This window comes from Tenrec ecaudatus, chromosome 9 (genome assembly GCF_050624435.1).
Source record: "Tenrec ecaudatus isolate mTenEca1 chromosome 9, mTenEca1.hap1, whole genome shotgun sequence".
Classification (NCBI taxonomy): domain Eukaryota; kingdom Metazoa; phylum Chordata; class Mammalia; order Afrosoricida; family Tenrecidae; genus Tenrec; species Tenrec ecaudatus.
In genome coordinates this window covers 96874637-96900113 of record NC_134538.1, presented here as the reverse complement: position 1 = coordinate 96900113, position 25477 = coordinate 96874637, and the positions used below count along the sequence as shown (strand labels likewise).

Genomic DNA, 25477 nt, shown 5'->3' with positions numbered 1-25477 from the left:
TCAGTCTGAAATAGTGAATTTCGATTCAATCGCATTACAAACATCTCGATAGTTTCTGATAACTAGCACTGCCCTGGCCAATGCCGAGTGCATGGATTAACTGGTGCAGGGTCCCGGCAAGGCGGCCTTATGGTGTCATGTTGAACCACTCAGTGCCTAACCACAGGGTCTGCAGTTCAAAAGGAGCCAGCCACGCAAAGGGAGAAAAGATCTGATGATCCATTTTCATGAACATTCCATCCTAGAAACTCTTACAGGGTGTTGTTATACTACGTCCTATAGCTGGCTGTGAGTCAGAATTGATCCGCAACATCAGAGTCCTGGACTTAACAGCTTTTCAAGGTTTCCTGATGGCTTAAATACTTGGACAGCTTAGATTGGGAATAATTTTTTTCTACCACTTTTATTATATCCACTGCCTCAAAAGTATCTGAAATGCTATCAATTTGGAGACGCTGGGAGCCATCACAGAAGGAGAGCGGAGGGAGCTATGTGGTTCACAGGCGCACAGGTGAGGCGTGCGCACATTTACGTTTGAGGCCCAGCGGCTTTCATGTTCAACGCACAGGCAGGCTCTCTACGAAACGATGCTGGAATTGGAAATTGCCTGGTGCCCAGTTCCTCCGGCATGGTGCCGATCTTTTTGGGACAATGGCCGTGCTTCTGGCTGGGCACTGAGCGCTCTAACCTTGGGGCGGAAGAGAAGGCTTCGCGGATCAAAAGCGCGGGGATTCGAAAGTTGTCCGTGAAGTCTGGATGCGGGATGATGCCAGAGGACCTCTCCTGACACAATATACACACGCACACCTTTTGAAATTGGCAAACGGTCTTGGCTCCTCATATCCTTAAATAAACTTCACTAGTCTCGGGGGACAACATATCCCTAGAAAGCTCAAAAAGAATGATTGAGGAAGATATTTGACTTTATAGTAATCAGGACATGCAGGAATCTCAAAAGTGATTAATTTGTAAAAGAAGAGATGAATCATATTTGACCTCAAGTTGTGAAGAGGGTCACCTTGCTTAAAGAGAAAACAAAAATTGCAAAAGAAATTTGGGGTTTTGGGAAATGAGACTTCTTTTACCTACGCATCCAATTTGGCTCTCTGAAACAGAGACATGAACGTAAATCTTTCAAGAAACGAAATGAAATTGCCTGAGGTCCTCCGATCTTACAAATTCTATTTTAGAATTGCTCTAGCTATCATCACATTAATGACACCAATAAAAGTGAAATCAAGTGAAGCCACCGCCAACACAATTACAGAGACCCGTTTATTTTGTGAAGATCTATACTGTTCCCATAAATCGGAGCCCCTTTCCCCCGTAGCCCTGCAGTTTGTAAAATGTTATGTACTTTTTCGACTAGTTGGAAAGAAGGAAAAAAAAGTGTAACAACAGTTCCTTATCTGTTCACTAAACCCCACTCAGCACCCTGCTGTGCTTATCTGACATGTTAGTGCGTTTTAGAATGAATTACTCATACCATCTAATCCAAGTAAGGAGCAACAGCGCCTTTTGTCCAATGCATTGAAATTTTATCACAAATCTCAACTTGTTTGTGTTCTGATCCAGAGGAAACACAACAATTCAAACGCAGCAATGCAATCTGAAGGGAGCTTCCTGCTATTAACAGGAGGAGAATATAAAGGTTTGCAAAGGAAACCATCTGATCGCTCAAGTTTACGAATCAAAATTAATTTGAAGACAATGAAAGCAGGGTGGATTTAACTATTAAAAAGGCACACCGTACAAAGCATGCTTTCCTAGCGCTCTAGAAATCTGCCCCTCCACAGACAACTGTGCCTGTTTATGCATCTTGTGTATGGTCATGTAAGTTTACCTTTGACCTGAGGCCCTGTTAGTAAAACTAGACTACATCCATGGCCGTTGAGTCAATTCTGACTGTGACTGTTACAGAGTAGAACTGAGCTCCACAGGGTTCATGCCGGCCTATAAGCAGTTCTCTGTAACCGCCCCCCCAACACCCCCTCACTGCCTCCCTTCCCCTCCTTAAGCCAGTACATTCATCAGCCTTAACTGATTCCAACTTCCAGCAATGCTCTAGAACAGAGTAGAATTGCCCCAAAGGGTTCCTAAGGCTTTAAATAATACAGAAACACTGCCACATCTTCTCCCAAGAAGCAAGAGGCTGGCAAGTTCAAACTACTGATCTTTTGGTTAGCAGCAGAGCACCTGACGACTACATCACAAAGCCTTCTCATATTTCACCTTCTAAGTAAGGGAGGAAATCAATCAATCAATCAATCAATTCGCCGCCATGGAGTCCCTGCTGACTCAGCAACTGTGTAGGACTGGGCAGAACTGCCCCTGCGAGTTTCTGAGATTGTAACTGTTTACGGGAGAACAGGGTCCATCTTTCTCCCTAAATGGTATTAAATACACTTCTTAGTGAGACAGTCAAATATAAGAATACTTATTTTAAAGTAAGATTCCATATTAACTTGATTTTATTGAATTTGATAAAATTTATTTTATTAAATTTATTTTATTTTATTGAATTTAAATGGAGCAAGGCAACTTTTATTGAAGTGGCAAATGACAAGATGCTCCCAGCAGATGTTAGTCTGGGAAATAGCCATGCGACTGACACGTGGGTTCCACATGAATAAAAGTAACCAAGCTTAGTCAATGATGCTGAGTATGTCTTATAAAGTAAATTAGAATGTCAGTTTTTCAAATAAATAAAAGGTGCTAGAATTATTGTTAGGTTAAAAGAGACTTAAATACACCAGCAAAATGCAATGTGTTGACTTTTGTTTGAGGTTCTAATCTGAACAGAATGTAAATAGATATTTTTAAGGCAATGGGAAAAATGGCAGTGGTGTCAACATTAGACAATATTGAAGAATTAGTGTTAATTTTCTTGAGTGTGATGTTATTTATGGGTTACATGTATCTTATCTGTGATTTTTAAAAAAATGTTTCGGCAAGAATCTTATCAAAAGCATTGAAGAGTGACGGATAACCATGCTGGAAACACATTAGACACTGCTGAGGCGGTTCTGTGAGAGCATGGCTGGTGCTCACTGCAGTGGTGTCGTCTCGGTTTTGTCCACTTAGAACTTCCCCCAATTTAAGTCAAAGCAGGTTAATAAGTCATGTCACTGGAATCAATCCCAGAATTTTGACATTAATTAAGAGTTATGTTTTAAAGAGGAGCATAATAAAGGTTTGAGTTATAATAGGAACTAAATATTCATTTGAGCTGGAGGAAACACAAACACCTGTAAAAATCGAGGTCCACTGAAGTAAACGTAAAATAATTCAGAATACAAACTCTCATCTTAATTTTAAAAAGGGAGGAAACTGACTTGCATTCGGCTTATACCCCAAAGGGGAGGGTGAGGGGCATGTAGACTACTGTTTAGCATGTAAGGCCATGTTGTCATCTTGTGTGAATAATCAACACGAAGTCCATCATTAGTTTCAGACTGTGTGCACAGAAGTTTATTACAGAAAACGCAGAATAAGATCAATGCCACAGGCAGAGAAAGCTGGTGGATTATAGATAACAGTGAATTCAAAGAGTCTTGGGATGCTGTTTATTAAATAAAGCAATATTAACCCGACTTATTCTACTGCTGCAATATTTGAGAAACATAGATACGGCATATGCTGATTGAGTTATGGGACAAGAGTGTTTCCCTTGAGTTTTATGGATACAGTACGTAATGAAAATGAATCATGGGGAAATGAAACACAGAATAGGCACAACATTAATGGGAGTTAGTTACCAAGAGACCTAATTGTACGTAGAAATAAGACCGAGCCTATAAATAATGCAAGAGAGCCCCAGTTGTTTACCACGTAGCCGTAATGACCATGGTGGTTGTCTGTGTAGAAGGGATCTTCACTGACAAGTTTGTCAAATTCTGCCTCCTAATTGAAATTTGTTAATGTAACTCTGGCAGAATGGAATGAAATGCATTTTTCATTTTTATTTATCCTAAATAGTTACTAATGATCCCAAATCTCATTGATGCTCATGATACACGTGAAAAGCCTGGTATGCCAAGGAGGAAATAATCATCTGCTCTCAGCAGAGTAGCTCAAACGGAGGTCAGCTGGATGCCTGTTTGGGATTTGGAAAGGGATACCTAATGGCATCACAGCAAATGGAACATCCGGGACCCTCGCAGACACAGGGCAGGGGCAAGCTGCTTTCTGATCATTTTCCACAAAGAGATAAAGGCTAACAAGCATTACGTGGGTATGTCCGACCTCTTGGAAAAATAGAAGAGAAAACTAAAATTCTAAACTGATTAGGATGACAATAGGGAGAAGAAATCAGGGGGAGAGTTAGAAATCATAGTGAACATTTGAACAATGGCTCATATAAATGAAAGGTCCAAGCACATTGGGTGATGAGGAGTAAATTCATCAGCGAAGAGAGCATTTGAGAACTCACTCCTCCCTCAAATTTCCTCAGAGCAGCTCCTTTTGACTTTTTCTACCTAGTTATCTTATTTGGAGTCTGACCTCAAAGATATAATCTTTTAAAATGAAAAACGAGCGGGCTAGCCTTCTAAACAAAAGGATGATTCAAAAGGCATCAAACTAAATCAAATACACTTGATTTACACATATTTTCTCACAAAAAATAACAGCTTGATATGTAATGAAGTATTTATATCTCACATTCTGCAAATCGCATGCATTTGTTTTTGGTAGAGAGAAAATGATAATTTTCCCTTTTCCTATTTTAATACAGAGAACTTCCTTTATCGAGCCCTGGTGGTGCAATGGGTTAAGTGCTAGGCTGCTAAACTCACTGTCAGGGGTTTGTACCCCTCTGCAGCCATTCTGAAGGAGAAAAATGAGGCGGTCAGTTCTAGTCAAGGTAGAAATTGGAATAGAGAAAAGACTGTCATGGTTACAGTTCTATTGAACGTTTATACATGTGTGACTTGAATCCTATGAGTTTAACAAAAGCTGCCTGTTCACCTACAGAATAAGGACTGACAGAGACCTAAAGGTATGTGAGGCTCAGTCAAAAGGCACTGATGCCAAATCATAGACACCTGCATTAGGCAGAGCTGTGTAAAAAAGGAAGCAACACGGGGACACATCTATCTTTCACTGAGTGCTGTAGGAGGAACAGCAATTTCAAAGGCCACCTTACATTTTCAGATGGAATTGCAGTTGCGTAATCCTGTTAATTCCTTATTCACAATCTCCTATTTATTTTGGGTCCTTGTACGATTAGATACAACATTTCCTTGAACACACTATGATCAATACTGAAGATCTCAGCAGCATACTGCAATGCTTCGCATTTCTGTTGAAAAACTCTCCTTTTCCTCATGGTGTTCAAGATCCTTCAAAGTGTGGGTCTTCAATGAACTCCAAGGACCATGGACCTTTGACCAACACAAGTATTTCACATCTTGGATTTCTGCTCGGGTCATCCTATTTTTCAAATACTGTTTCCCTTTCCATCTTCTCAACCAGGTGCCACTTCTCACCTGCAAATATGACAATCTGTCTGAAACCTGAATAATGAAACCGGAACTATATCCTTAGTGTACATCCTTTCAGAAGAAATAAACAAAAACTATCAAACTATTGGTTAAACATTTCCACTTTCCCTGTAGGCTGAGCCCAGTAACATGCAACATAGAGCATACAGTATATAAATATTTATTCTATCAATGAGTAAAGTGTAGTGCATGACATCCAGGAATTTTACATTCTATTTGAGGGATTGGTGTTAGCCTGTTTTCACAGTTTGCTGAGAGCCTAACATGAACAAGCACACCATACTGTACACTTGGAAAGGAACTTTATTTGAAAACCCTGATCTTTCACGATTCAAATGAAGGTTTACAAATTTACAAAATATTTTAAGATGTCTACTGAAAACACTCCATTGACTTCAAGAAAATATGCTACCGTGTAGCGAACTGCATTTTGAGACGAGCAAGTAAAACTATCTAGTGATTCCGGGGATAATTAAAACAAACGTTTCACCCGATTTCCTTCTTTATGAAGTTAAAGGAATTGGGTCATAGATAAAGGCATATTTATATACGTTTTTTGAATATCAGGAGCACACCGACTTTCTCTCCAAGCACGCTGTGTTCTACAGTGATATCACAAAGCATTTGCACAGTTTTGCAATATCTAGAAGGCTACATTTTCCAAGGATGCATGTTCCTCCTTTCCTATATTCATTACTGCTGTGCTAGTCTAACCCAACTCTGGAGAACGGCGATTTCCATCAACTTGTACAGACTATTGTGGGTCACTGCTGAGATTGTAAATAGTTATAATCGATGACTTGCTAAAGAGGTTTCGGAAACATAATTTCTTCCCAAACTCCTAAAACGTAAATCACTACAGAGAGCTCTCCTCTTCATAGTAACGGTATAAATACTAAAGATGAATATCTGCCTATAATGCCCACTTTATCAGTAACAGGTAGCTAACATTTCTGTTCTCCTTCATATACGATGCATTGTCTTATTTCATCTTTAACCCCTTTTCATTTTGATTGTTGCTTCTGTAGCTCTTTGAGTCAAATTTTTATTTGTGAATTCCCTCAAAGAATATGAAGTTGATTATTAAGACAAATATTTTGCTACTATTGGCACTGTTTAAAGCACACTACTGTCATAATTCCAAAATAGCTCCTTTTACACTGGACGGAATTTGGAAACGTCTTCCTAAATGATTGGATAAACGCTAGGAATTTTCTGATTCTCCTGGGTAACGATCATTCAGAATAATTAGAAATTACCACTCTTCCACCTAGTACACGCCTTTAGTTTACACAGCGAATGACACACCCTTTCTCTTAAAAGATTTGGTAGTATTTTTTAGCTTTGTAGGTTATATGATCTCTGTTGCAACTACTTACCTTTGCCTGGCAACATGAAAGCAGTCACAGGCCACACAAAAATGAATAAGCATGGCTGTGTCCCAGTAGAATTTTAATTACAAGAAGAGGCCTCAGGCTGGAATTGACCCACAGACCACAGTAGACCAATTCCTGCTTTAGACAAATGGTCTGATAAAAGCTGTACAGTAAGCATTTCTTTCTTTAGAATTATGGAATAGTACACTTAGCTGTCTCATATTATAGTTAATACAGTTTCTTTTCCAAGACAAAGCAGGTGATGGCAATTTATAGATAATTGCATTTTTATGAACTTCTTTAGGCTAAAATGCATAAAGAGTCTACAAAAGCAAACAGTTTAGAAATGCATTGTTGGTAAAATGTAATAGCCATTTTTCCTATTTGCAATATATCTCTGAGATGGTACCTTATTCAATGGGTGAATCACGTCTATATCTGTAGCACTAGACCATCTCTACTGGGGTTTATTCTTGGCTAGCTTGCCATCACCTCAAAGGAAAGCTATACAAAGCACATGTTTCCAAAGTTCACTTTCCTATCAGGTCCGATCATTTCAAACAATATCATAACTCATTTGATCGACTTTATAACTATTTTCCCAACAATAAGAGCTGAATATATGGAAGCTAAATAATCATATCAGAGTGTTTGAGTTCACCTTTACCCATGCTGCGTTTGCAGGTCACTAATCAAAAAATATGTTCCCCTGTCATATGTCCAAAGCATATTTAGTTTGTGACTATTTCCACTACTGAGGCTCCAGAATGTGCCCCTTCCTGCAACCTGACATTGCTGTCTCTGTCTGCTGGCTGGCACCCAGGCCCACACCCTCACCTTTCCAAATCAGCCCGAGTATTATGACAGTTAAAGCATTGCTTCCATCAAGCCATTGCTCCTGTCCTATATAAAACAAGGTGTAAAATGCCGGTCCAGGCATTTCTAGTCTTCCACAAATATCACCCTACACTCTAGCTCACATCTTCAGAGTGTTGGTCAACTGCTGTTCTGTAAGCACATTTATTGTTTTTATTTTATTTTTATCTCAAACGCTTGGACCTTGGCAGTGTAGTGACTTATAAGCCTTGGCGACTAATTGAAAGGTCTGCGGTTTGGACCTGCCAAGCACTCAACGGCAGAAGTGGTAGCGTATTCCTCCTTAAAGACTTGTTGTTACTGTTAGATACTGTCAGGTCAATTCCAACTCATGTTTTCCTCCTGCACAATAGAACGAAATCTGGTCTGACTCATGTCCTCCTCAGCATTGTTCTGTGTTTGAGGCTAGAAAGCTCAGAGCCTTGGAATCCCTCCAGGCAAGTCTACTCTGTGCAGTGCGATGGCTCCACGTCCGAGCTGACGCAACGGCAGTGCATGAGATGGACTGCTTCTCGTACAGCCTTGGACTTTTTCTGTATTTTTCATCTCCTTTGATTTCTCTATCATTATAACACAAATCAAGTTCCATCTCATCCTTCAGGTCATTCATAAACAAATGTTTAGCTTTTAATGATTGATTTTGCAATTGATCAGTTACAATCTATAACTCTTACTTGAGTGATGTCAATGGTGAGCTCATTTCCCTAGTGACCTAAAAATTCTTTGGTTCGAATCACTTCATCCCTCCCTGATGCTCATTGTTCTTTTCAGTCTTCTGAATGAATGAGTGCTTGGGATTAGGAAGCCAGATGAATTAGGGTACGCAGGCTGGAACTGCCTTACCGTACTTGCTGATCACTGCTACTCCCCACCCCGTAATGATTGTAATCATTAAAGACAGTGCAAGTTTGTATCTTTGAGTTTCTGGCCAGATGAAGACAAAGACGGACATGGTGCATTTTTGGCATGGCAATCATACAGAGTTTTAACACTTTTATGGCATCAAAGAGATAAATTCTGACTTATTTTCATTAGAAAAAGATATTTTTACACCCTGAATTTCCCCCATTTTGTCGAAATATAGGGTCTAAGAGGAAAATCAGTTAACAGAGAAAAAGGGTTAAAAAGGATCATTTTGAGTATACGCATTAAGAAATTACTTGTCAAATTTAACATCCTATTCTGAGATACCTTCAAAATGGAAAAGATTGCAAGAGAGACTAGACAGTTTGAGGAGCACATCAAAATGGAAAAGCAGTGTTTAAGAACTGGCTGATTAAGAGGAACCAATAAGCAGAATCTGAGGCTGGAACAAAACGAGAGGCGTAAGAACGTAGCCTCGAGGATGCTGAAGATCTTCCCCTCAAAGGAGTGTGCACCAGCATTAGGCACGATCAAGTGGTCACAGCAAACCAGGGTTGAACACAGGCTTTTAGATGGGGCAATGAGAAAGCTGCCAGGGACCACCGATGGAACGATTTTAAGGCCAGGGTGGTGTAAGCACTGAACATCCTAGATGGGAAGTGGACAGCCTGGAAATTCAAGTTCACCTAGAGTCACTTTGGATGAAAGACCTGGAAAACGACTTCAGACAAATCAGCCACTGAACCACATGGAGCAGTCTGTGGTGATGCAGGTGGGCCATCATGAATGAACATTAACTTGATAACCACTGGGTTTTATGTGTCAAGAAATAAAAGGATCATGTTAATATGGTGGCTTTTATGCTTCATCTGACAATGTGAACATTCATTGAAGCCATGCTATTTCAAGACAGGTAAAGAAATGAATACGTAATAAGGACCCTGTATGGTCCAAGCGCTCTCAGAAGATCTTTATGTTCTCAGGTTCAGCCAAAGAAATTCATCAAGCAAGCTTGTATAGCTTGCAAGTAATCGAATTTGGAACTGAAGTCATTTTCCCACTTTTGTTAATTCTGCCATCTCTCAAATTTCCTCCGATGGTAGTATATAAAAATTTATCTAAGTCCCTAATTTCATTTCACATTATGGGAATTGCTGGTGCATAGGTTATACTACCAAACCCATTGCCACAGAGTCAATTCCACTCACAGCGATCTTACAGGAATGTCTTATTGAACTGTCTCAGAGGGTTTCCTAGGTTTCTTCTTCTTCTTTTTCTTTTTTTTCCCGCCGAACCACTTTATTGGGAGTTAATACAGATACCATATCATTCTGTAGTCTATTCACATCAAGCAGTATTGCACAATTGCTACCACAATCAGTTTCAAAACCTTCTTCTCCTGCTTGAATGCCTGGACATCAGCAGACAGCTCTTTCTCCTACAAAGCAGTTGGTGGGTTCTAAACCCCTGATTTATCAGTTTGGACCTGAAAGCTTTAACCATGTAGTCACTAGGACTGCCTCCAAATGTAAACATTACAATAGTCTTAAAAGATCATGTGGGTCAATACTTGTTTTATAAAAAACAGTTTTAATTTAAATAATCTGAAAAATAGGTGAAGGGATGAGCAAGTCATTATTTTCTTACTATAAGTTCTATATAGGACCCAAATTGTTTACAAGGAAGCTGGCATGACGAAGACGTCTTTTATAACTCATAAAATTTCTCATTGACTGACTTTATATGCTCAGAATTATTTTAGATTTTCTATAGCTAGGTTTCTATAATGGTAAAGATAGACGTTTTCCTCAAGATCATTGTGGAGGAGGTAAAATAAAATTTGGACATATTAAATGACATTCCAAAAAATATCATAGTTTAAGTTTTGTTTTAAATGGTGACCTTTGATATGAAAATCAATAATACAAGATACAAGACAGAATCCATTTTCCCCCTCAAACTTAAGACTTATATTGCAAAGAAAATATATTCCAGATCAAATCAACAACACTGAAATTCTACTCTTTTGGTTCAAACTTTGCTTCATCATCAAACTTGCACATAACTAGATGAGGGAACAACCATGTGTTTATGAATTAGAGCAACCATTTCTAAGTTCAGTTACTTATTAAACATCATTTAAAATATATAGCAGAAACTATGTATTAAAAGCCAATATGAACAAAACACTAAATGCACTCTATAAAGACTGAATTTGTTTTACATATGAATAACATATGTTAATTAATTTATGCATTCTTTATTTTAAATATTGTATCTAGTAACTAATTACAGTAAACTTGAAATATTTTTACTACTATTTCTTCCAGACTGCCTTCCATACAGATAGACAGCAGATCATGTGTTTTGACTAAATAACTCTATTGAAAAATCCGTATTGGCCCTTGGTAATTTATACATCGTTGTTTTGTCATATCTTGCCCTATCCGGAGTCTCCCTTCCCCCCTTCTCTGCTGTCCCTCTCCCAGGGAAGAGGTCACATGTGGATCCTTGTAATCAGTTCCCCCTTTCCAACCCACTCACCCTCCACTCTCCCAGCATCGTCCCTCACACCCTTGGTCCTGAAGGTATCATCCACTCTGGATTCCCTGTACCTCCAACCCTCATATGCACCAGTGTACAGCCTCTGTCCTATCCAGCCCTGCAAGGTAGAATTTGGATCATGGTAGTTGGGGGGAGGAAGCATCGAGGATCTGGGGGAAAGCTGTGTTCTTCATCGATACTACCTCACACCCTAATTAACCTATCTCCTCTCCTAAACCCCTCTATGAGGGGATCTCCATTGTTCGACACTTGGGCCTTGGGTCTCCACTCTGCACTTCCCCCTTCATTTAATATGATATATATATGCATACATATATATACATACATATATACATATACACATATGAGGGAGGGGGGAATGGGGAGGGGGGGGGGGGAAAGAGGACCGGATGCAAGGGGCTTAAGTGGAGAGCAAATGCCTTGAGAATGATTGGGGCAGGGAATGTATGGATGTGCTTTATACAATTGATGTATGTATATGTATGGATTGTGGTAAGAGTTGTATGAGTCCCTAATAAAATGTAAAAGAAGAAAAGAGAAAAAAATGATTAGGGCAAAGACTGTACAGATGTGCTTTATACAATTGATGTATGTATATGCATGAACTGTGAAAAGAATTGTATGAGCCCCAATAAATTGTTAAAATTAAAAAAAAATCCGTATTGGATATGAACAGAGTTGTGCATATCCATGAAATTTCAGGGAACTTGTGGGAGCGTGAACCCCTTACAGTACCATGTCTGTGGGCACAGAGATAATAAGTATCGATAAGGCAGTAAGAATGGTACTGAACATTGTGGTAACAGCCAACAGGTCAGGCCGCAAACATAAGAAATAGAGAACTAGAGTGTTTTGTCTATATCAAACCCTAATCAAAGGCTTTGTCTGAATTCAACCAGAGGAGTTATGAGCTAACAGCATAGAATACAAGACAGGATTTAAAAAGAAAAACGTCTGCATTTGATTATTGTGATTATGTTATAGAATCAGTGGAAACCAGTTCATACCTGCTCTGCTCTGTCTGCAAAGCAGAGAGTAAATGTGAAACTCATCAAGCAAAAGATGTTGAAGGGACAGAAAGCCAATCATCTGTGGAGTGGGGCCCCTCACCTCTTGCCTGTCGACCTGGACCACAGCCTTCCTGGACCCCCGGGCTTCCCTGTTGCACACTCCAGGGGACCGACTGGCACCTGCGCCATTTGTGAGTCTTCCACCTACAAAGAAAAAACAGTCCAACGACAGGAGGCAAAATGCCAGGCACATCACAGGCATCAAATGGCATGCAAACACGAATTTAACCCCCTCCCCCCCCCAAAAAAAGCTCAGTCCACCTACATTTACACAAGGTATTATAAATAGCAACATTAAAGGTAAAAGGACTCTGACAATGAGGACGAGAATATGTCATGGTCAAGTTTTACACGCAAGGACTCCACGGACAGCATTGACCCTTTTGATGATTAGAAAGTTCAAGAGCTATAGCCGGTAGTTTCAGCAATGACACGCTCACTTAGATAAGATATATTCATTTTGCATTCAAGTCGTCAAGAGCCCAATTATAATGCAATACTCCTTTGGGTAATATTGAAGAAATAGCCCTGAAACAGCTATTGGGTTGTACTTTCCAAACACAAATTCCCCAAAATAAATAAACTTAGGATACTAGTTGCCGATCCTCATGGTTTAACATACAATTGTACTATTAGTCATTTCAGAATTATTGAGAGTATAATGCGCCATCAATTTCCCCTCAAGTTAATATTTCATAATTACAAGTGTCATCAACTGATGCCACAATATTTCATTTTCAGGATTGCAATTTTATATCACGTCAGGTTTCAATGGTGCAGTTTCTGCCTTTTTTATGGTCATGAGGCAAAATGTCTCTCATCAATTATGGATGATATATTATTTCAATAACCTTAATTTGGGGGGATTGTTAACAAAAGGAATAGGACATATATTGTAATAGCATCCTTGAAATCAAGACACCATATCATGAGCCAGAATGCCAGCATTTATGAGAGACAGGTGCTCCTTGGTGCCAGGGGAAAAAGGCTTGGGCTGCTCCTCTCAGTGAAAAATAAGTGTTTCCTACAGCTTGAGTTCCATTATTATTAACCACTTGTCTGCATTTTAAAATAGTTTATAGCAATGTACGGAATGCTCCCGAACTACGAAACCTAACAGTACAACCTGGCAATTCGTTTCAGCAGCTGAGCAACGCTCAGATACCGAGGCCCGAGCGGAGATGCACAGCTGCGAATGTCCCCCAGCCCAGCCCACCTTGACCGCTCTCCTTTGCCGTGTTACCTGTAGCTCGGACACACTTGTGGGGCTTCGCAAGCCTTCTCTTCATAGAGGGGGTCTGCACACTCCCGGCCCCCGTCGGCTGCCAGCTGAATGATCACCCGGTGTCGAGACTGCTTCCTGCCTCCGGCGCCTCCTGGAAAGAAACCGCAGCTCAACCCATGCACTCTGCACTGGGTCCTTGGGTAGTGCAAAGGGGTTCTTTAGCACATCTGACTGCTAACCTCAAGGTTGGAGGTTTGAGTCCACTCAGGGGTGCCTTGGAAGGAAGGCCTGATGGTTGACTGCTGAAAAACCAGCTCTTGGAAATCTTAAGAAGCACAGTTCCACTCTGACACACAGGGTATCATCGTGAGCAGAAGTCTACTCCCCGGCAACCAACCCTGAGAAAAGACGCTTCAATAGCAGTCTGGGAGGCGAAATGCCTTTGCTCCTGACCCACTTGCCTGGACATCGGAGAGGTGCCTCATCTGGTCCAATCACGTACTAAATTCCCCTAAAGAATGCTTGGCCTGAAAACAATCCATTCAAAATGTGAAGAATGGAGAAAATAATTCCATAGTCCACTCCAGCCTTCCTAATCTGCAGTTACAGAGCAATTGCTCTTGTGTGTGTTTCTTTCCCCTTGAGAAATATGACAGACCTAATTATTTTATTTTCTCCCACCTTACGTGTATATTCCTGCCATTTCGCACGTTCCCGCTCACCGCAGGGTGCTCATCACCTCCAGTCTACACATGTAATGGATCTTCCATAGGACACTATCCTGAACGTTTCCATGTGAAGCTTTATTTCTTGTTATTGACTTAATTTGAAATTCACAACTCATAAATTATTCTAGTCATTTATTATTCATGTGAAATAGCCTACGATCTTCAATTCAGGTAGTATTCTGCACATCAGTGCCCTGAGTAGTGAAACGCAGTGCTTTCCTAGAGGCAGATTTTTAGAGAAACACTCAAAGTAGTAATGCTTACCCAAAGTAAATAAAACCAAATTAAATTAAAAAGTCATGAAAATAATTAAGATTTATCTTCAGTGGAGATCACCAATTTGGTAGAATTATGATGTGAAAATGCTCAGATTTTTTCAACATTAGAAACAGATAATGTATAAATCCTGTCAACTCTAATAACATATTTTTCCAGTGACAGCATGTACACTTTAAGGATGAATAATCACATAGCAGAATTACACTGATCCCTAAAGGATTGTTTTAATCGAGCTCCCTAGACGTTGACATTCTTTTCCAAGGTCACTAAATATTTGGGACATTACCTGTAAGAACAGAGACATTTTCGAGGCCTTTAATAATTAAAATTTATTTGTAAAAATGTAGAGTCCTATGTTAGTGGAAAAATATGATTTGGTGTTAAACCTGATGATAATGGACTGCACTGTCTCGTAAGTAGGAGTAATTCTCAAATGTCTGAGTCACTACCTCGTTAAAATGTTTGAGATGATTTCAGTATTTCAGGGAGACTCCATTAGGTAAACCAAACCCAAACCCACTGTCACTGCCATCGGATCCAGCAACTCCGCAGGACAGGGTGAACGGCCCTTGTGAGTGTCTGACTTCAAAGGTATATCCCCTGGAGAACTCTTTTTTTTTTTTAAACATTTTATTAGGGGCTCATACAACTCTTATCACAATCCATACATATATCAATTGTGTAAAGCACATCTGTACATTCTTTGTCCTCATCATTTTCAAAGCATTTGCTCTCCACTTAAGCCCTTGGCATGAACAGGTCTTTTTTTCCCCCCCTCCCTCCCTGCTCCCTGCTCCCTCATGAACCCTTGATAATTTATAAATTATTATTTTGTCATATCTTACACTGTCCGACATCTCCCTTCTTCCCCTTTTCTGTTGTCTGTTCCACAGGGAGGAGGTCAGATGTATATCCTTGTAATCGGTTCCCTCTTTCCAACCCACTCTCCCTCTACCCTCCCAGTATTACCACTCACACCCCTGGTCCTGAAGGTATCATCCGCCCTGGATTCCCTGTGCCTCCAGCTCCTATCTGCACCAGTGTACAACCTCTGCTCTATCCAGATTTGCAAGGTAGAATTCGGATCATGATAGTGAGAGGGGGAGGACGGGGAGGAAGCATTTAGGAACTAGAGGAACGCTGTATTCTTCATCGGTGCTACATCGCACCCCAGCTGACTCATCTCCTCCCCTAGACCCCTCTGCAAGGGGATCTCCAATGGCCAACAAATGGGCTTAGGGTCTCCACTCTGCACTTGCTCCTTCATTCACTATGATAAGATTTTTTTGATGCCTTATACCTGATCCCTTAGACACCTCGTGATCTCACAGGCTGGTGTGTTTCTTCCATGTGGGCTTTGTTGCTTCTAAGCTAGATGCCCGCTCATTTACCTTCAAGATTTTAAGACCCCAGACACTGTACCTTTTGATAGCTGGACACCATCAGCTTCCTTCACCACATTTGCTTATGTACCCATTTGTCCTTAGCTGTCATATCATGGAGGTGTGCACCCAATGATATGATTTTTTGTTCTTTGATGCCTGATAACTGATCCCTTCGGCACCTCATGATCACACAGGCTGGTGTGCTCTTCCATGTGGGCTTTGTTGCTTCTGAGCTAGATGGCTACTTGTTTATCTCCAAGCTTTTAAAACCCCAGACACTATATCCTTTGATAGCCGGGCACCATCAGCTTTCTTCAACACATTTGCTTATTCACCCGCTTTGTCTTCAGCGGTTGTGTCAGGAGGGTGAGCATCATGGAATACCAATTTAATTGAAGAAAGTATTCTTTCATTGAGGGAGTACTTGAGTGGAGGCCCAAAGTTCTTCCGCCACCTTAAACCTATAAATATAGACACATGGATCTATTTCCCCATCCTTATATATATTTTTCATATGTATATGTCTTTGTCTTGACTTCTATAAATGTCCTTTGCCTCCCAGCTCTTTCCTCCATTTCCCTCTACCTTCCTCCTGTCCCACTATCATGCTCCATCCCCACCTGGGTTTCAGCAACACCTCCTTGCCACATTACCCTTGATCATGCCCTACCAGGCCTCCCACACCTACCTCACCACTGAGAACTCTTAAAAAAAAACCAAAATGGAACAACAACAACAAAATAAAAATGGACAAACAAATTCCAGGGCTTTGATCCAGAAGTATTGGGGAGAATGCAGAGACTTTCCACTTCAGTAAGGACACACAGTCTCTGCAACATGCAGGGAGAGCTCTACTTTGTCCCATAGGGTTTCTATTTGTTGTAATTGATGCAATGGCAATGAAGTTGGAGTGAGTGCCCAGAATTATTTTTAAAAAATCTAAGGGTTAGATTTGGGAATGTGACTTTTAATCATTATGAAGAAACCATGTATGAAATGTATTGGAATAGATTACCTTATCTGTCTTTTCTCAATTTAAGGGTTTAACTCATTGGATTATTTTTATGGTGAGGGAAGAGAAACATTCTTATTAATGATCATATTGACTCTTTTATTGAGTTATTCCAATACTATAGGTAATGGGGTAGGGAGCCAAGAAAAATTAGAGTCACGGATTTGAATTCCAGCTGAAACATTTACATCTTAGATATATTTTATTTAGAGCAAGCAGCTTAAGAAATGCCAATGGGACTTTTGATAAATTTGGTACAATCTCTATCCAATGTTGTCCAATGACCCCCATTAAATTTTATTTTATTTTCATTTTATATATTTTCCAACCGTTTTATTGGCACATGATTTACACTAACATATAACTGAACAGTCCAATATTCAATCATATCAAGGGAACTGTACAGTCACTGCCACATCTCTCTTAGAGCATCCCCACCCCCCTACTCCCCACACAGTTGAATCCGCTTTAAAATGAGTTGTGCAATCACGATCAGTTCTAGTGCTCCTTCCCCCCGCCTTCACTATTGACTCCCCAAATTCCCTTTCTCTCTCTATCACCCATCCCTCACTCTTGCATTCCCTAAACCACTTTGTGTCAGTTGTCGTTATACATTGACTCTTCCTGTGCTTCACAGCTGGGAAACCCCGCCAAAAACAATAAACAACAGATCACACTAAGTTGGCAAGGATAAGATGCCTTTCTATTGGTAAAAGGACAAAAATACAAATAATATGTCAGTGCGAGAAGACTCTCATCAACAGTCAATCCCGGAAACAAATTTCAGTCACGGAACAACTAAGAGATGCTTGCACCCTATAGAGAGGTTGGCTAGCCAAGTGTCGAGGTTGCTCGAACAGAATCAGGAGGAGAATAGTCTCTGCCTGTTAGCAAGGCTCTTCAGGACTCTTGCCTTAATAGCCAAGGGATACATTCAGAGCTAGGAAAAATTATCCCCTTAGCAATATGATAAAAATCCATTGTGCTTCTGATTTTTGCTCTGGTGACCAGAATCTTGGAGCAGATTTTATTCTCAATTGCAAGAGCTCACCTTAACTTTGGTTAACTAGTGTAGTTTTCTTTGCCTCTTTCCCTCGACATCATCTTTCCTTAACACTTTCTATTACTATTTTTCTTTTAGTTTATGTTTAGTGTTCGATTCTTTTAAAAAAAGCATACAAACCATTCTTTTACTTTGTTTCTGCATTGGGGGATAGAAGGAGGATGTGTGTGTGTGTGTGTGTGTGTGTGTGTGTGTGTATGTTCTTGCTTGCTTTCAATAGAGAAAAGAAGAAAAAAACATAGAGAAAGTCATCTTTATTTTCCAGGTGCTCAAAGTTCTTAGTGGTCATCATCCTTTAATCTTTCTTAATCTGAGAGAAGTTAGGAAACATAACTAACATTGGGACCAAAGGGTCCAGGGACTTGAGAGAGGGCACTAAATTAAGTTTTAACCTTATAGAACCCTATATATTGAAGTTCCTGGATCATTGACATTAAGCTAATACTCATTATATGAGCATATATACTATTTACTAATTTCAAAATTAAAAGCTTATGATGACAAATTTACCATAAATTGCTGTTTTGTTACTATTGTGCAACTATGAGTTAATTGTCCAGATATCATCTGTCCTGGGGTGTGAAGAAATATTTCCAATTTGGGAAGTGGAAGCCAAAAGTTATTGATACAATTCCATTTCAGTTCTTTCAATTTAATCTTGTTTATTGCCTTGAAAGCAGAAACGTCACCTACAAGACAGCTCGGTAACCTTCTAGTGCTTTCTCATTTCGAACTCCACAGGTTCACAAAAGACTTGTTACAAAAATGAGCATGACTCTATACTTCCACAAAAGATTACACAATAGCAGTTCATTGATTCTTATAAAAAGTTCAAATTCTGTAACTTGTGGAACCCACAGCATAGAGATTGTGACATGGTTGAAGCAGACAGGCCAATGCAATAATCCTCGCAGAGGAAGTTGAACGGGGGTGCATACGTCAGTGTCATGACATCTACGAAGCAGTTTGCTTCCATCTGAAGTCCAGGTCAAGAGATGGCTGTGCTCAAAGAACAGTGTCCTACAGCTCAGCCAGGAGAGAGCACAGTGGAAAGCGACAGCAAACAGAAAGAAATGTAGGATGGATGCTCACTACTAGAGGAAGCTGAGAAAGTGCAGGTTTACAACCTTCATCGTGTTCTGCTTGTGTTTGTGACCCATTTGTGATATGTGGTTGATGTACATATGTAGCTTTCACTATCTCTGTATTCATTTCTCTTAAAAAATTACTTACACAAACCCACAAACCCTTTGCCATTGAGTGAGTTCCAACTCATGATGACCTTGTAGGACAGAATTTCCGAGGCTGTCAAGTTTATGGAAGCAGACTGTCACATCTTTCTCCCATCTAGTGGCTGGTAGGCTTGAACCCCAGATCTCTGGGTTAGAAGCCAAGCCTTTACTCACTGTGCCACCAGGGCCTGTGACACATAGCAAGGGCTTAATAAATATTTGCCGACTTTACAGACACATTTACTTTTCATCTTCTCATTCAGATTTCTAAATAGCCTTTCTTTTCTCTCTGTTCATTTACAGTAGGAAAAATATGGGCAATAAATCTGTGCATTAAATATTAATGAAAAACACATTTTTATCTTTTCACTGGGAATAATATGCATGGGGAAATTGATGACAATCACTGTAGAGTTTATACTTTGCAATATCTACCTGGAAGAAGGAAAGAGATTATGCATTACAAAAATAATTATTTGATAACAGGACACTGGTAAGCTCTCAGAGAGTCACAACGCATCGTAAGATTCCAGATAGAGCTCGTCAGAGAAAGTCCTTGCTGGAAGGACTGCAAGAGCAGACACCACTATGAAGACTGTTAAAGGGAGCTGGATGCCTGGAGCTTGAGCAGCACAGCAACACCAAGAGGGAGACGGTTAATGCAGGAAGCCAAAGGCCGAGGGAGTTCTCAGGTCTTTGGGGGTGTTTGCAGTCTAGCACTGCTGACAGGCGGGATGGTAGAATATACGGCTCTGCAGTATCCTTCCTATCTCCCATCGCAACAGATATACTGAGGGGGGAAAAAGTAAACAGAATTTTAACAACTAAATGTACTAGATCAAGAGTATTGATCTTTTTTAAAGATCAGAGTGCAAATAATTTATATTCATAAATGATTTCTACTGTTAAAAGGCGCCTTGTCAAAATTTATGAAAATTAGAAGAAAAAAATTCACCAGTGCACTTGTTTTAGGATTAAACTACTCTCTACTCAATACTGATCTTTATTGCCATTGATTTTTCGAGTCATATCTTGAGAGAGAGGAGAATTACATTTCAAACAATTATTTTTATTCTTCCTGGAATCCTCGCTTATTTAATTTCCATTATACTATAGTGTAATTTTACCTCTTAAAACTGGTTTTTAAAGCAGGAGGGTTTCATACACTTTGATAAACTCAAAACTCCTAGAATTTAAATTTTACCTGCAGATTCAAATTTAAAAGAACCACTCTATATTGAATTATTTTTGTTTGACTAGTATCTTTCCTGGCGCAGTCACCTGTCAGCATTGAGAACCTTTTGTACAGAAGTCAGTGCGATTTCAAGGAGGCTTGGATCATCCACTTCTTACCAAATAAGGGGGAAAGTTAAAGGAGCCTCATGTGATTGCTTTACTTTCCTCACAACAAGAAGTCTCTTTCTCTATAATTCCATTGTATCCTTGCTCACAGTGGGAGCTGCCTGCAGGCAATAGAAAAGCAATTCCAAGAAGGCGGCACCTTGGCACTGTTGTCCCATGGCCAGGCCACTCTTTCTGTTATCCCAGTTCCTTCTCTATTTCCTCGAATCACAATGCTCTTCATTGTCTTCAAGCTGGAGTGCAGAGGCTTAGGGTCTCCCCTAGCGTTTTTCTCCAGGAGACTGAACACCGAACTGGAAAAATCAGGGCTGATCTCTTGCTTCCAAGGAGATGATCTGTGACCACACGGCCACAGCTCACGCTCCCAGAAAGCCACATGCTCCCAACACAGCACGCTCCTGAATTGGAGATGTTGGCACTTGGTTCCCACCATTCCAGGAGCTGCAGGCTTCCTAATAACCTAAGCATTTTCATTTTTAGTGGATACATACTTTCACTCATAAGAGATCACCCACAACAAAGTCCATTATACCTCATATGCCTATGGGCCATTAAAAAAAAAAACACAACCAAAAAAAACTAGGCACCATCTCCTCTTGTGTTTATCATCATCAGCACCACCCACACGAACAACCCAGTTCAAGTTCTCATTCCTCTCCATCCTCTCATTCTTCCAACATGGTACCCGGAGGAATACATGGTCCATCATTTCAATCTCTTGGAGAACGTCCTTTATGCCATTTGCCAATGGAAGCTGCTTTGTCTAGCCTTTTATTTCCCGGTCTTTTTAATTTAAAACCTCCAGGTAATTTAAAGCTGCTCCCATAACCAACTTGAAAGGAGTCCGGTAGTGCAGTAGTTTAAGTGTTGGGCTCCTAACTGAAAGGTCCATGGCTCAAACCTCCCTATTGCCTTGTAGGAGGAAGATGGGTCATCTGCTTCCAGAAGCCTTGTGGAGCAGTTCTGCTATGCTGTCCAGTTTCTGTGAATCAGTCTGCTGGCTGAAGGCACCGAGTAGGTATTGAGTAGCTACTTGTGGCAGTCCCCTATCAGCGCCTCACAGGTTCATGACTTCAGAAGGTTCCTCAGGGAAATTCTCTCTACTTCTGACCCTGTTGCTTCAATGGCTTCGAAATTCAGAGGGTCAATCCACACACCATCGTGGACACTGAATTACTGCGCTGCTCAGACCCGGTGATGTTTTCCTGTCATGCTCATATCCATTACCCACTCTCTGGTTCGCTCCTGGATGCTGTTATGACTTTCAGTAGCAACTGGGCATCCTCACCCTCAAACCTTACTTTCCCACAACATCTCTTCACCTTCCAGTTCGCTTTCCCTGGCTCTCTGCCAATCGTTTCCCTGTCATGCTTCCCCTCTGCTCCATGACCTCATTTCCCTCACAGCCCAACTTATTTAGATGTTGTACTCCATTGCTATTATTACAATAACTCCCTTAAACACACTGTTAGCTTTCTGTTCCTCTCTCCCTTTCCTGGACTTTCCTGGAAATACTCAAATTCTTACCAAAATCAACGATTTCCTTACAGTATTCTTACATAAAGGCAGCTGAATGTGGCTGCTGAAACACTGGCACCAACTAGACGGTCAGTTGATGTCGCATAGATACATGTGGCAGCCCACTCAAAAGGCGGGGAAAAGAAACAAAAGAACCCGTGGGTGGTGGGGGACCAGGGCACTAATCCACCCTGGGGAGGTACTGTTCATGTCTGCACAGGAGAGGGAGAGAGGGACCAGACTCCACCTTGGAGCCCTGAAAGCAGGCAACAGACTTACATGAAGCAGCAGACTACCAGAGTTCTGCAACGCGGGCCCCAACTCCAGCTATGCGGACCCCTCCCCAGAAGATAGGCCCACTGAGGACAGCACTGAAGATGAGAGAGGAGGTTCTGCCCAGACCAGAAGGAACAACAAAGAGGGAAGGAGAGAGAGAGAACCACATCCTGGCCCACCAAGCTCTGAGGATGACACTCCTGCTCAGAGCAGCCAAGGCACAGAGAAGCTCGTGGGGCCGGCCCCACCATGAGAAACTGGAGCCCCTCACTGACCTCTAGCACTATGGGAGACAGCACTGGAGACACAGAGCAGGAATTGTGTCTGGTCTGACAACTCCCCCCCCCCCCCCCATACGCATACCAGGGCAAAACAAGAACGGAGTGCAACGGAGCTGCACGGGGAACAAAGCAATGAAGTGCCCGAGGAATCTCCAAAATAGACTTTGGGGGCAGGGCTTGGCACCTCAGCAGACCCGATCAGAAAACATAAGGGTCAACAGACAGACCTGGAACTATTTTTAGGTTGCTGTTTTTTTCCTTCCCACGTCTATCTATATAAGATATGCAGAATAAAAATAAATAATCCCGTGGAGAAAGCAATGGTTCTGGGGGGAACATGGGAGAGGGGGTGGTGGGGGAAAAGACGGGGGAAGCCAACAAATACAGGGACAAGGCAACAAGTGATCTAAAGGTCATAGAGAGGAGAGCGTAGAATGCCTGGTGGGGTTAGATCAAGTGCAACGTAGCTGAGAGGAATTACTGAAAACCAAATGAAGTCAAACATGATAGTGGAATGAGAGGGAAGTAAAAGGAAAAACAGGAAAGAACCAGGTGTCAAAAGACATTTCTAGAGGTATAGACATAGGCATGTGCATATGTAAATATATTTATATAGGGATATAGGTCTGTGCATCTATATTTATATGTTAAGTATTAAGGTAGCAGATGGACATTGGGCCTCTACTAAAGTACTTCCTCAATTCCAGAACACTTTGTTCTAATAACCTGGCATTCTGTGATGCTCACCTTCCCCACATGATCACTGAAGACAAAAGAGGTGCATAAGCAAATATGGCGAAGAAAGCTGATGGTGCTTGGCTATTACAAGATATAGTGTCTGTGGTCTTAAAGGCTTGAAGATAAGCAGTCATCTAGCTGGGAAGCAACAAAGCTCACATGGAATAAGCACAATAGCCTGTGTGTGTGTTCATGAGATGTCAATAGGATCAGGTCACCAGGCATCAAAGACCCCAAATAAATAATCATATTGACATGAACAAGGGGGGCTGGAGTGGAGACCCAAGCCCATCTATAGACAATTGGACATCCCTTCACAGAAGGGTCACAGGAAGAGATGAGCCAGTGCAGAATAGCACTGATGAAACATACGACATTCCTCTAGATCTTTGATGCTTCCTCCCACCCTGCCACTACTATGGTCTCAGTTCTGCCTTATGAATCTTGCTAGACCAGAGCATGTACACTGGTACAGATAAGAGCTCTCTACACATGGAATACAGGACATATAACCCCCTTAGGAAGTGTAATGGGAGTAGCAAACCGTGAGGGTAAAGGGAAAGTGGGGGGGAGAAATGGGAAAGTGATCACATGATAAACATATAACACCCGCCCCCCAGCATGACAAACAACAGAAACATGGGTGAAGGGAGACAGTGGATGGTGTAAGATATGAAAATAATATTACTTTATAATTTATCAAGGTTTCATGAGGGTGGGTGGGTGAGGGAGGAAGGGAGGAAAAGCAAAGAGGAGCTGATACCATGGGTTCAAGTAGAAAGAAAATGTTTTGAAAAGGATGATGGCAACATATGTACAAATGTGCTCGAGACAATGGATATATGGATTATTAAAAGAGCCTTAAGATCCCACAATAAAATGATTTATTACAATAAAATAAATTAATAAGTTCTACACCATCTAAGTTTATCTACTTTGGAACTCCCCAAAACAATGCTACACTTTCCTTTCTCCCTTCGGCCACTCTATACATTTCCCCACACTCTCACACTCATTAATTAATCCTCCTTAACATGCAGTGGATACAGCACTCAAATATTATGTGGATGCTTTGTCTCACATCACCAAAACATGACATGAGAGTAGGGTCATGAGCTTCCTTATCTAATACTGCTGGGCATAAAGTAAATTTTAAGACATCTTTGTTGAACGAAAAAAACGTTTACTTATTATAATATATTTGATGTTTGATGATACAACAAAGCATTTAAGAACTATTATAAAAATTACCAGTACATCTTCAATAAATAATAATCACTTATACACTTATATTAGTGATTTTTCTCTCATTAAGATCATTTTTTCCATACTGGTACAAAATTAATCTTTTCCAAAGAATTGTTTTCATCACACCAGTTAAAACATTTACTAAATAGTGAGCAAGTGTAGCGTGTAGTTCTTTCCTTTGCTGCTGTCATTAAGTCATTACCAACTCACAGAGACCCTGTAAGAGAGGGCAGGACTCCCTCTGAGAGTTTCTGAGACTCTAACTGTTTACAGGAAAAGAAAATCTATTTTTCTCCCACGGAGTAGCTGGTGGTTTTGAACTGATGACCTTGCAGTTAGCAGCTCTCAGGGATCTATTGACTGTAGATCACAAATAATATCTCAATTGGACTACAGTTTACAAACTATAGAGTATTTTTTACATACTTTCTAGTTTGAGTTATGGAACCACTCATAGATGTTATGACCAAGGAAGGTTTTGAGAGTTTAAGGACCCATATTCACCCATGTGGCCCAAGCTAATCTCCAAAGCAGATCGGCTAATTCTACTCATTCCACTATGCCATGAAATTCTAGATCACTACTAATAGTATTGTGTCCCACTGTATATCAGAGAAAGAGGCACAGTAGTGCAGGAGCTTAAGCACTGAGCTACTAACCCCAAAGTAGGCAACTGAAATCCATCAGCCCCTCATGGGGTAAAAAAGAGGCCGCGTGCTTTCACAAAATTTGTATCATTGGAAGCCCTATGCAACAGTTCTACTCTGTAGAACTTAAGGATCTATAAGAGCTACAAGGTGACCCTATAAGGGTCTCCATGCGTCTGAAGGGAAGATCAGAGTAAATCCAACTTGTTCTCTACAACGGACTTCATC

At 40.7% G+C, this 25477-nt stretch overlaps 1 protein-coding gene across 1 annotated transcript in view; it reads right to left on the bottom strand.

The window, feature by feature from the left end:
* THSD7A (thrombospondin type 1 domain containing 7A) overlaps positions 1 to 25477 on the bottom strand; it is a 301694-nt gene that overhangs the window by 60279 nt on the left and 215938 nt on the right. The window contains exons 10-11 of the mRNA XM_075557342.1: positions 13499 to 13631; positions 12296 to 12399 (exon numbers count right to left, since the gene is read on the bottom strand). Of these exons, the coding sequence (XP_075413457.1) occupies positions 12296 to 12399; positions 13499 to 13631 (237 nt within the window). The remainder of the gene's footprint in view (positions 1 to 12295; positions 12400 to 13498; positions 13632 to 25477) is intronic.